We start from the raw sequence: 12,844 nt of genomic DNA, 5'->3' as shown, positions 1-12,844 counted from the left end.
ACAGGGACAAGTGTGTGTTCGGAACCACCCGACTCGCTATCCTTGGGTATGTCGTGGAGAACGGGGTCATTGGCCTGATCCCGACCGTATGCGCCCCCTGTTAGAACTCCCTCTTCCCACCACTCTCAGAGCCCTTAGACGGTGCCTGGGCTTCGTTTTCTATTACGCCCAATGGATCCCTCATTACGTGGACAAGGCCCGCCCCCGGTCAAGTCTGCCACATTTCCCCTCTCAGCCGAGGCCCGTGCGGCCTTCAGCTGCATTAAAGGGGACATTGCCAAAGCGACGATGCAAGCGGTGGATGAGACCATTCCCTTCCAAGTAGAGAGTGACGCCTCTGACCGCGTTGGCTGCTACCCTCAATCAGGCAGGAAGGCCGGTAGCATTCTTTTCTCGTACCCTTCAAGGCCCTGAAATTTGGCACTCCGCGGTGGAGAAAGAAGCCCAGGCCATAGTGGAAGCTATTAGGCACTGGAGGCACTATCTCGCCGGCAAAAGGTTCACCTTGCTGACCGACCAGTGCTCAGTTGCGTTCATGTTCAACAACCAACAGCGGGGCAAAATCAAAAATGATAAAATTTTGCAGTGGAGAATAGAATTCTCCACCTACAACTATGATATCCTGTACTGGCCTGGAAGGCTCAATGAGCCCCCTGATGCCCTATCCCAGGGAGCGTGTGCCAGCGCACAGCTCGACCAGCTGTACACCCTTCATGCACAACTTTGCCATCCGGGGGTCACCCGATTTTACCATTTTGTGAAAGCCCGGAACCTGCCTTACTCCCTTGAGGACATCAGGAAGATGACCAGGGACTGCCAAGTCTGTGCTGAGTGCAAACCGCACTTAAACCGTCCTGAAAAGGCGCAACTTATCAAGGCCACCCGCCCCTTTGAGCGACTGAGTGTTGCCTTTAAGGGCCCCCTTCCCTCCACCGACCACAATGCCTACTTTCTCAACATTATCGACGAGTACTCGCGGTTCCTCTTTGCCATTCGCTGCCCCAACACCACTACCACGTCCGTCATAAAAGCCCTGCGCCAGCTCTTCACACTGTTCAGATATCCCTGCTATATCCACAGTGATAGAGGGTCCTCCTTTATGAGTGACGAGCTGCGCCAGTACCTGCTAGTTAGGGGCATTGGCATCATAGGACCACGAGCTATAATCCCCGGGGAAATGGACAGGTGGAGAGGGAGAATGCCACAGTGTGGAAGGCCACACTTTTAGCCCTTAAGTCAAAGGGGTTGTCGGTCTCTCGCTGGCAGGAGGTCCTCCCCGAGGCACTCCACTCCATCCGTGCTCCATTATGCACATCCACCAATGCCACCCCTCATGAGCGCCTCTTTTCTTTTCCCAGGAAGTCTGCCACTGGGACCACCCTACCGGCTTGGCTAACGTCCCCAGGGCCAGTGCTGCTCCGGAAACGTGCGAGGAGAAATAAATACTTCCCGCTGGTCGAGAGGGTTCACCTACTACATGCGAACCCCCAGTATGCCTACGTGGTCTTACTTGATGAGCGGGAGGACATGGTCTCCGTCCGCGACCTGGTGCCCGCAGGAGCAGCAGACCACTACCCTGAACACTCCACGGGAACTATGAACCCTGTACCCGAGGTGACACCGTGCACACCAAGCCCTACACAGACTCCTCACAACACTCCCATTCCGGGCGCCTTGCACACGCATATACCAGGTGCCTCGCACATGCGTGAGGGATCACTGATGCCTAGTGGGCTGACACCTCCAGTCAGACTGGAACCAGCACAACCACCGTCTCTGGTGAAATCACCACCGGCATCTGTGCAATCACAGCAACAGATTCGACCACCTGATAACTTAACCTGTAAATATACTTGTAAGAAACTTCGCCCTATGGGGACTCTCTTTTAAAACAAAGGGGGGGGGGTGAATGTGGTGAACTACATATACCTGTCTGGACAGGCCCCCCCCCCCCCCCGGCTCCTATGGCTCCTCCCACAGACCCCGGTATAAAGGCGATTGGAGCCACAGACCCTTCCTCAGTCTCCAGGATGTTGTGTGGTGGTCACTTGCTGCTTGTGCTTTCTTCCAGCCAATAAAAGCCTACCTTAACCCACGTCTCAGAGTTATTGATGGTGCATCAAGCAGCCATAACAGAAGATAGGGTGTTATCAACAGGTTCAACCCCCGTAGACGATTACGGTCATCTGCATAACTGTGGATCAATTTTATGCTCTCTAATGATGTCTCCTGAAGGGAGCATGTATAAGGAGAAGAGTAAGGGACTCAGACAGCTTCCCTGAGCAAAAAGTACATTGTATCTCTCAGAAAATAATTGGTCTCCAATACAGACAAAAAAAAATTCTCTTATATGAATGAAACCAATTCAACTACCAGGGAGGCCAGCACTGTTCTCAAGGTGATCCAGGACAGTTTTGTGATCAGTTCTGCCAAAGGTAGCACTTAGATCTACGAGGATTAGAATGGAGACTCTGTTGAAAACCAGTACTGAGCCTTAGGTCACTGACAGTTTTGGTAAGGGCTGTCTCTGTGCTGTAGTTTGCTCTAAAACCTGACTGAAGATTTTTGAGAATATTGTTCTCATTCAGAAAGTTGTTGAGTTGGCTGGAAACAAAATTCTCAAGAATTTTGCCCAGGAAGGAAGATTTGATATGGGCCTATAGTTATCTAGGTTTATCAAGGTCTGGCTTTTTAAATAAGGGTTTCACAGTCATCTGAAAAAAAACTCCAGTTTCATGAGATTTGTTAATTATTTTCCTAAAAATTGAAAACACTATTAAAATAATCCTTAAAAAGTGTGGTAGGGACAGGGTCTAGTCAGCAAGTAAATGGTTTACACTTTGTTACAATCTGAAAGGGTTCTGAATCAGAAATACTTGTAAACTTTGACAAAGTTGCTGTCTTTTTACGAGGTTTGCTATAGAGGTTACCAGTGTCTGTAGCAATATTCTCCCAAATGGGAGTAATTTTGTTGATAAAAAAAATTGCTAATTCTTCACTGAGGACATTGTAGATTGGGGCAGGGTCCAACGGTCACTTTATATTTTAGAACAATATTCTTGAATCGCTGCTAATCTTGAATCTCTGTAATAACCCAACCTGATGGCATGAATATTGATTTCTCCTACTGGTATTGTTTTTTCCTTCCCTATCCCCTCTTCTTCTATTTCCCACTCTGGCCTTTCACCTCTTCGTACTTGCCCATCACATCACCAGGGTCCCCTCCTCCTTCCCTTTCTCCAGTGGTTCACTCTCCTCTCCTTTCAGGTTTCTTCTTCCCCAGCCCTTTACCTTTCCCACCCACCTGGCTTCACCTCTGAACTTCCAGCTAGCCTCCTTCCCCTCTCCTGATGGTTTTACTCTGGCATCTTTTCTCTTCCTTTTCGGTCCTGATAAAGGGTCTCATCCCGAAATGTCGACTGTTCATAGATGCTGCCTGACCTGCTGAATTCCTCCAGCATTTTGTGTGTGTAAACATAGTCCAGTTTTTTCTTGAAAATACATAATGGTATGTATGCTCCAGTTTTTCTCCATTTTTCCTCATGATCTCGAGTTCATGGACAGAATTGTTTAACCATGGTGATGTTTCACTAAGTGATTTTTTTTAACCCTAAATGTTTAACCCATTGTGTTTAACATATTTGTTAAGTTTTTGTTCAAAGAATCAAACATTTACCAAGCAGTTGCATTGCAGCAACAAGAAACTTTTTTTTAAACTATAATTTCTTTTGTGCTCTTGGTTCCAGGCAGGAGGGAAAAGTACACAAAAAATGATCAGAGATAGAGGTATCAGACATAGGGATATTAATAATACTTAATTACTAAATCAAATGTATTTCCAAGTCGATGGATGGGCTGAGAGAGATGTTCAATATAAAAGATGATAAGAATTCTGAGAGGAGGCAAGCATTGGACTTAGGATGGTGGTAAATGATAACAGAGGTCAGGATCTGTACCATAAATTTTAAACATATGTACTTCAACACTTGAAAAATTGTTGACAGGCAGTTGTTTGCTCAACTTTGACTATGAAAGCTGACTTTACTGTTTAATCCTCAATTATGGTTTAGAAATGCAACTGAGTGTGAAGAAAAAAGATGGACAAATTGGAGAGAGGAATGGGATCTTTAAAGGCCTCCTCTGTGCTGTAAATTCTTCGTTGAACCTCACCCACTGAGTGTAAACACTCAGCTGTTGTGTGTACAATTGTTCACACTTTGCTGCTGAATATCAGGCGCGGGCAGTTTAGAATACGTTACACAACTCTCTGGGATCATGTTCCCTCTGCTGGTCAATTATTAGAATTCAAAGATACACTCAGTGAGTGTGTGTTCATGTTCTTCTGCTGCAGTAGTCTATCCACTTCAAGGTTCGATGTATTGTGTGTTCAGGGATGTTCTCCTGCACATCACTATTCTAATACATTGTTATTTGAGTTACTATCTCCTTCCTGTTAGCTTAAAGTAGTTGAGCTATTCTCTTTTGACCTCTCTCATTAACAAGGTATTTTTGCCCACGTAACTGACACTCATTGGATTTTTTTTTGTTTCTGCACCATTCTCTATAACTCTAGAGGCTGTTGTGTGTGAAAATCCAGGGAAATCAGCAGTTTCTGAGATACTCAAACCACTTGGATGCTATCACCTCCTACAAAGTGACTCCAAGCAACATAGCGACAACAAGGCTGTGCTCCCAGATGAGCTCAATGCTTTTAATGCTCGCTTTGACCAGCAAAAAAGGGGGCACCTTCACTAATTCTGACAGCCCCCGATGAACTTGTGATTTCAGTCTCTGAGGCCCGCATGAGAGCATCCTTTGGGAGGGTGAATCACGGAAAGCATCAGGCCCAGATGAGTTCCTGGCGAAGTTCTAAAGTCTTTTGCTGATCGACAGGCTGGAGTGTTCACCAAAATCTTTAACCTCTTGCTTTAGTAGTTTGAGGTACCCACCTGCTTCAAGCAGGCTTCAGATATAGGTTTCAGCCTAAGAAGAACATGGCAACCTGTCTCAATGACAATTTTCGAGTAGCACCTACATCCACAGTGATGAATGAAGTGCTTTGAGAGGTTGGTGATAAAGCATATTAACTCCTGCCTGAGAAGTGACTTGGATCCACCCTAACATGCTAACTGGCACAACACGTCCACAGCAGATGCCATTTAATTGGCTCTTCACTCAATCCTGGAGCATCTGGACAGCAAAGATGCTCTTCATTGACTGATGACGATGGCATTCTTTGTCTCAAAGGACAATGGACAGTGACAGTGGAATAATGTCTCTGGGACACAAGCCTGGGTGGATGGTATGGAGGTCCTGGGCTGCCCAGTTGTCAAGATCCCCATCTCCACCTCGCTGGTGTAGTCAGGACAGCAAGGGAATACATTTGGCACCATCTTGGCTGCAGAAGCTGCTGGAAGGATGTTCAGTGATGTCCAGCCACCTGACGGGCTCCACTTGGATTTTCTGTCTGGATTTACACCCATAGCCTTCGTCTTTCCAGAGGCTGGCAACAGGGCAGTAGGGGTTTTACAGCAACAGGAGTGTACAGCCACAGTATTAAACAGGGGAGAGTGGATTGCAGACACTGGGTTATACGGGAGAGGAGTGTGCAGACACAGGGTTATACGGGAGAGGAGTGTGCAGACACAGGGTTATACGGGGAGGATTGTGCAGACAAAGGGTTATACAGGGGAGGATTGTGCAGACACAAGGTTATACAGGGGAGGGTGGATTGTGCAGGCACAGGGTTATACAGGGGAGGATTATGCAGACAAAGGGTTATACTGGGGAATAGATTGTGCAGACACAGGGTTATACAGGGGAGGAGTGTGTAGACACAGGGTTATACAAGGGAGTGGATTGTTTAAACACAGGGTTATACAGGGGAGTGGATTGTGCAGACACAGGGTTATACAGGAGAGGAGTGTGCAGACACAGGGTTATACAGGGGAGTGGATTGTGCAGACACAAGGTTAAACAGAGGAGTGGGTTGTGCAGATACAGGGTTATACAGGAGAATAGATTGTGCAGACACAGGGTTATACAGGAAAGGAGTGTGTAGACACAGGGTTATACAGGGGGAGGGTGGATTGTTCAGACACAGGGTTATACAGGAGAGGAGTGTGCAGACACAGGGTTATACAGGGGAGTGGATTGTGCAGACACAGGGTTTTACAGGGGAGTGGATTGTGCAGACACAGGGTTATACAGGAAAGGAGTGTTTAGACACAGGGTTATACAGGGGAGTGGATTGTGCAGACACAGGGTTATACAGGAGAGGAGTGTGCAGACACAGGGTTATACAGGGGAGTGGATTGTGCAGACACAAGGTTATACAGAGGAGTGGGTTGTGCAGATACAGGGTTATACAGGAGAATAGATTGTGCAGACACAGGGTTTTACAGGGGAGTGGATTGTGCAGACACAGGGTTATACAGGAAAGGAGTGTGTAGACACAGGGTTATTCAGGGGGAGGGTGGATTGTGCAGACACAGGGTTATACAGGAGAGGAGTGTGCAGACACAGGGTTATACAGGAGAGGATTGTGCAGACACAGGGTTATACAGGGGGAGGGTGGATTGTGCAGACACAGGGTTATACAGGAAAGGAGTGTGCAGACACAGGGTTATACAGGAGAGGGTGGATTGTGTGGACACAGGGTTATACAGGAGAGGAGTGTGCAGACACAGGGTTATACAGGAGAGGATTGTGCAGACACAGGGTTATACAGGAGAGGAGTGTGCAGACACAGGGTTATACAGGAGAGGAGTGTGCAGACACAGGGTTATACAGGAGAGGAGTGTGCAGACACAGGGTTATACAGGAGAGGAGTGTGCAGACACAGGGTTATACAGGAGAGGAGTGTGCAGACACAGGGTTATACAGGAAAGGGTGGATTGTGTGGACACAGGGTTATACAGGAGAGGAGTGTGCAGACACAGGGTTATACAGGAGAGGAGTGTGCAGACACAGGGTTATACAGGGGAGTGGATTGTGTGGACACAGGGTTATACAGGAGAGGATTGTGCAGACACAGGGTTATACAGGAGAGGATTGTGCAGACACAGGGTTATACAGGGGAGGGTGGATTGTGTGGACACAGAGTAATTCTGGAAACTGCTTGTTTCATACTGGCTGTCTGTATGTGTCCAAACAAAACAGCGTTTTACTGAATCTACCGGTACCATTAAGGACTCACAGATCACAGCCACCTCCTCTCCCATCCTCCCTACATCCAACTGTGAAAGCTGTGTCTTCCTGTGCCCTTGTGAACTGCTGTTAAACAGAATAAAACACGAGTCAGGGTCATTTCTTTTTGGTGTATTGCAATATGTGGATTACAAATCTCAATAGATATTTCTGTAAAAAGGATAATACAAAGACGTTGGAAAAGTTGGGTTTGCCTTGATGTTTTTCAGAAGACACCAAAACCAGCAACACCTATAGATCAACTGATTACGAGTAGAAGATAGAACCAGGCAGTGGCCAAGGTGAATGGACCTGTAAATACCAGCAGAGTAATATACACACAAAGAAATCCACTACATTTAGTTTATATATTGGGGGATGTTCTTGGGTGATGGAGAGGGTGTACAACTGTGTATGGTACATCTCCTGGCACTAGGCCCATCCATATCTGGACTGTCCGTTTCTCCAAGCCTCTTTAAAACCAAAAATAATTAAATTAAGTTCCTCTTGCAATTTATAAATATTGGGTTGAATGGGGCTGTGGGCTGTGTGCCATTTCGAAACCCATCTGAAGCAAAACGGAAGTGGAATTTGATGCCTATGTGTCCATCTCATTCGCTCCTAATGTGCACAAGCCACATTGTATGTAGACTTCTGCTGGCATGGTTGTTTTCTTACCCCAGACCCCTAACAAACTGGGGAGAAATTTGACACTGTGAAGTTACCAGATTTCCTTCTTCACCTGAAGGCCCTTCCAGTCTCCCAGAAGCCTAGCTTTGGCTTCCCTGGTCTCTACTGACAGCAGAAGAAATTTAATGAGCATTTTGACCTTTAGACTCTCCCCTTCACTTATCTCATGGCTCCCAGTAATGGTCAGTGCCCAAGCCTCAGAATGGAGATAGGGCAAAAGATTTATCTCTGGTTTCTAATCTCCCTCTGTACCCCGAGGTATGAAGCGTGGGCTTGAGATGGGGGGGGGGGGAGTGGAGGGTGATGCATAGTCCCGGTGAAAAAGCCTTGCGGTCAGTTTTAACACAACTATACTAGTATCTGCCTGGGAAGAATATTAAAGAATATGATAAGAGTCCACATTAGTCAGCTTGATGTTAAAACCACAGGACTAGATTTTTTGTTTCTCTTCAACAGCCAGTGAACAGAAATTGGCTGACTGCTCTATCTTAACATGGTGGTATAGTGCTTTATAGCAACAGCCACCCGGGTTCAATTTCCACCACAGTCTGTAAGAAATTTTTTCTCCCCATGACCATGTGGGTTGTTGCCCACATTCCAGAGACAAATGGTTTGGGTTAGGGTTAGTGCGTTGTGGATTTGCTATATTGTCACCGGAAGCATGGCAGCACTTGTGGGCTACTCCCAGCATGTCTCTGGACTGTGTTGGTCACTGCCCATGTGACAAATAAGGGCCATCAGGAACTGACTGACTGACTACTGGGCTGAGGACGGTCTCTCTCTCTCTCTCTATCTCCCTCCATCTTGGTCTCTGGAAGGTTGTACATTGACCTCCTGAGAATGCCAGAATGGTGGACAGGCCAACTGAGAAGGAAGGAGGCAAGAAGGGGTGAGAGGAGGCAGGAGGATGAGAGGAGAGGGAGCAGTGGAAGCCACTGATCGTAAGAATCAACTGGTTAGACTGAAGCCTTGATGGGCCAAATGTCCTTTACATGCTCTGTACACTTCCATTATACGGAAAGCTGATGGGCGGACGGCGAGATTGTCATGCAAGTTTGCAGGAGCAGCTGTATAATCCGGAAAGTGCGAAGGTCGAGCTTTCCTTTCCCATGGTCCCCTTCGTTGCAGCCTCATGCCCCACTCTGTAGTGCAGTCCCCCCACGGGCTGATAGATACAGGCTGCTGTACTGCCACTTTGGTCGAATACGCCTGCAGGCTTGTCTGGGGTAAGTGGCCTCCTCAGTGTGGAGAGGGAGCCCTTGAGCAATTCCTGCTGGATCTCCAGTGGGAGTGGGGGTGGGTGGGTTGTGGCAGGAGCTCAGGTTGGGAAATTGTGGTGGTGATACACAGACCTACAGCTGGGCTTCAGTTGTAGAAGGGTGAGGCAAGTTCTGTGTGGGAGCCGGTGCACCCTGTAAAAGGACAAAGACACTTATTACCTCCACAGTACTCACTCACTTAGAATTAGATAAGGTCAGTTAGAACGGAAAGACACAGACAAAATATTCTTCTCTAAACAGTTGATACTTAGTTTAATATTGTCACATAGAGGCATAAAATCAGACCGGTACAGACTAGAAGGGCCAAATGGCCTTCTTCTGTTCTGTAGTGCTCTATGATTCTATGAATGAGGACATGCTTTGGTTCAATAGCACAGCAAGGTTAACTTTAAAGTAACACACACAAAATGCTGGAGGAACTCAGCAGCATCAATGGAAAAAAGAATAGTTGACATTTCAGGCCGAGACCCTTCAGCAGGACTTTAAAGTGAGTTAGAAGGGAAAATGGGACAATCCAGTGGCCTGAGCCATGTCCCTCATGGTTACATGCACAAAATGCTGGAGGAACTCAGCAACTCTATAAACAGTTTGGGCCAAGACTCTAAGCAGTACAATAAAACTGCTGTTGGAGAGCTGACCATTTCTACCTGGCCTTCTGCTTTCGAAATGACAAGTAGTGATCATCTCCCTCCTCCCTCCCACAGGTTGTCTGTTTCAAACCAGTGATTGCTAAGATGCTCAGGGTCATCACCACCAGCCTCACTTCGCTCTAGTCAGAGTTTGGTTCCGACTCCTTCTTCCACCTCAGGAGACTGGAGTTGGCAAGTCTGTGCAAAGTTAACCATTACACAGCGTTTGTATGCACAGAGACAGATCAAACAGCCCAGCAGATCCAAGCTGGAGATTACTTCCTATGTAATACCACCATGTGTGTTACTTCCTTTGATAAGTACTTGTAGAGTTTTGCTTCAAAATACCCCGACTATTCTATTGGAAGTTCCATATACTCACTGCTTTCAAGATAGAAAAAATCCCCCAAGTTACTCAGAGAACTTTTTATTTCTATTTTGCAGATCTGAAATCTCCCTCAAATTTCATATCTCCTCTGTACAGAGGTCTTCAGAATTTACTTTTGAGTTTTCAGAATTTTTAAATCACTTCTCAGCTTTCCGATTTTCAGAGGGAAGAATTGTTGGCTCAACTTCACAAGTTTCCAGAAAATATTTGATAAAACATTTCTGGTGCATTTATACTCTCAACATGGAGACCTGAGCTGTGTGTGAAAAGCCAAGTGTTAACCAAGAAGGTAAGTAGATCAAAGAAACGGCAGTTACTACCAGCAAAATGAGAAAGGAGAGAGAGCGAGAGAGGGGGGCGAGGGAAGGGGGAGAGGAGGAAAGAAGGGGAATATGGGGAGGGAGGGGGTATAACGTGGTAAGATGGGATGGGGCAAAAGGGCAGAGCTGGGAAAGGGGGAAGTGGGGGCAAGGGAGTGTGGGAGAGAGGGTGAGACAGAAAGCAGGGGAGAGGGAGAGAGAAGGGTGTAGAAGGAGGAGGGACGAGAAAGGGGAGAATGAGAGAGGGGGAGAGAGGGGGAAGTGAAGGGGAAGAGAGGGGGGAGAGAGAGATATGGGGAGAGGGGGAGGGGAGGGGAGGTACTGAGGGAGAGTTTGAGAGAGGGTTGGGAGATATTATTGAGGCATTAAAAATTCCTTCCTGGGGAGGGTGTCTGAATCAAGAGAGAACAGATTTAAATTAAAATGGGAGAAGTTTAGGGGGAATCTGAGGGAATTTTTTTTCACACACAGACAGGATAGAGTTTAAAACATGCTGCTAAAAGATGGTGAGGAAGGTACTTTCACGGCATTTAAGAAGCATCGAGACAAGTACTTAAATCACCAAGGTTACAGATCAAATGTGGGCAGATGAATATATAATGAATAAATGAAACAGAATTTGACATGGAATAAACTTGAAGTGGAATCACTAGGCAACCTAGAAACCAGAAGGTATATCCAGCTCCCACAAAGAGCACCGTAATGAAGATTGTATAATCTATCTTCTGTGAAGGATGAATGTTGGCCAAGTTAGCTTGGCATCTACTAAATTACGCCATGGAGTTTGTTATGTCCATCTGAAAGCCAAAAAGGACCTGTACCAGTTCTGACGGAAAGGGAAAAATTTACAGTGTGATGGATGATAGACAGAGAGCGTGGGATAAAGTGATATGGGAAGGGAGAGGCAGATACAGAGACAGCAAGAGACAAGAGTGAGATAGAAAAGCACATTATGTAACAGATGGAAAAACAAATTACTGGTTGGGAACAGGTACAAAATGCTGAGTTTATGGGGGAGGAAATGAACAGAAATTGGATTTTTAAGTGTGGTGACGTAAACGGATGTGGTTTGGCACCCACTTAAGAAGCTGTCCTGACAGAGTGAGTGATAGCTTTCACAGTGAATCGCTCAAGTTGAGGAGCTGGATATGGACTTAGGAACTTAACAAACAAAAATAGACAGAGGAGGCGATTGTTTCCTGCTTGTTTCACTGCCTTGGTAATTGGTGGTTGCTGGTTTGGGCACAGACGATGAAATACTCACGGGGGAGGAGCTGGAAGCCTTTGAGCTGTTCAGGTGATCGTAGAGTAGGGAGGAAATGTCTTTCTGTCCGGTTTCAACCGCAATGGAGAGAGCTGTACTGCCATCCTGTGGGTGACCAAAAATTCATCAGAACACTCACCAAAAACAGTCAGACTCATGTCCCAGATACATACCACCTGAAAACACACCAACTCTATGTCCACTGGAGTTGTACCATCTATATACCCAGTGTGCACGCTATCTCTACACCTATTTTGTATGCATTGTATGCAGTGTCTAAAGTTGTACCACGTACATACCACCCGAATTCCCACTGTAGTTGTACTGTGTACTCACCTCATTCCTCACATTGGAGTAGCCCCTCTCTCTTGCTCACAGTGGGGAATAGCCCCCCCACCATTCCTCATGTTGGAGTAGACACCCCCTCATTCCTCAGGTGGGAGTATCCCCTCTTCCTCATTCACAGTAGGTAGTAGCCCCGCCCCCCCTCATTCCGCATGTTGTGGAGTAATCCCTTCCCACTCACTCACATTGTCCGCCAGAGTCACGTTGCAGCCTGGTGTCGCCAGCAGGAACTGGACGATCTCAGCATGGCCGTGCTCACAGGCACACATCAGCGCTGTCGACCCATCGTCATCTTGAACATTGACATCTGACCCACATGCCAGCAGGGCCCTGACCATCTCTGTCCGCCCGTGGCTCACTGCTAGCATCAGCGCTGTCTGACCCGCCTGTCAAAGGGGAGAGAATGATAACCACACCGTTAAGCCCTTCAGTGCCAAGGGCATACTGCAGTCTGCAGGTTTCTGAATTGTTTCTCATTGTACAAACTTGATATACAGTACTCAGGCACCCTGTGACCACTTTATCACGTACTCCAGTAAACCGGCTAATTAATGCAAATATCTAAACAGCTAATAATGTGGCAGCAACTCAGTGCATAAAAGCATGTAGACCTGGTCACGAGGTTCAGTTGTTGTTCAGACCAAACAACAGAACAGGGAAGAAATGTGATCTAAGTAACTTTGAGTGGAATAATTGTTGGTGCCAAATGGGATGGTTTGACTATCTCAGAAAGTGTCAGA

The 12,844-nt window shown here is 46.7% G+C and overlaps 1 protein-coding gene across 7 annotated transcripts in view; it reads right to left on the bottom strand.

Annotated features, from left to right (window-relative positions):
* Positions 1-7,305: 7,305 nt before the first annotated feature.
* kank2 (KN motif and ankyrin repeat domains 2) overlaps positions 7,306-12,844 on the bottom strand; it is a 223,291-nt gene continuing 217,752 nt past the window's right edge. For all 7 annotated transcript variants that reach the window (XM_059991928.1, XM_059991927.1, XM_059991931.1 and 4 more), the window contains 3 exons: positions 12,290-12,490; positions 11,760-11,864; positions 7,306-9,290 (listed from right to left, as the gene is read on the bottom strand). In XM_059991928.1, coding sequence (XP_059847911.1) covers positions 9,231-9,290; positions 11,760-11,864; positions 12,290-12,490 — 366 coding nt within the window. In that variant the 3' untranslated portion in view covers positions 7,306-9,230. The remainder of the gene's footprint in view (positions 9,291-11,759; positions 11,865-12,289; positions 12,491-12,844) is intronic.

Source organism: Hypanus sabinus, chromosome 16, assembly GCF_030144855.1.
Source record: "Hypanus sabinus isolate sHypSab1 chromosome 16, sHypSab1.hap1, whole genome shotgun sequence".
NCBI classification, from domain to species: domain Eukaryota; kingdom Metazoa; phylum Chordata; class Chondrichthyes; order Myliobatiformes; family Dasyatidae; genus Hypanus; species Hypanus sabinus.
The sequence above is the reverse complement of the archived record's forward strand: the minus strand, read 5'-3'. Positions and strand labels throughout refer to the sequence as shown.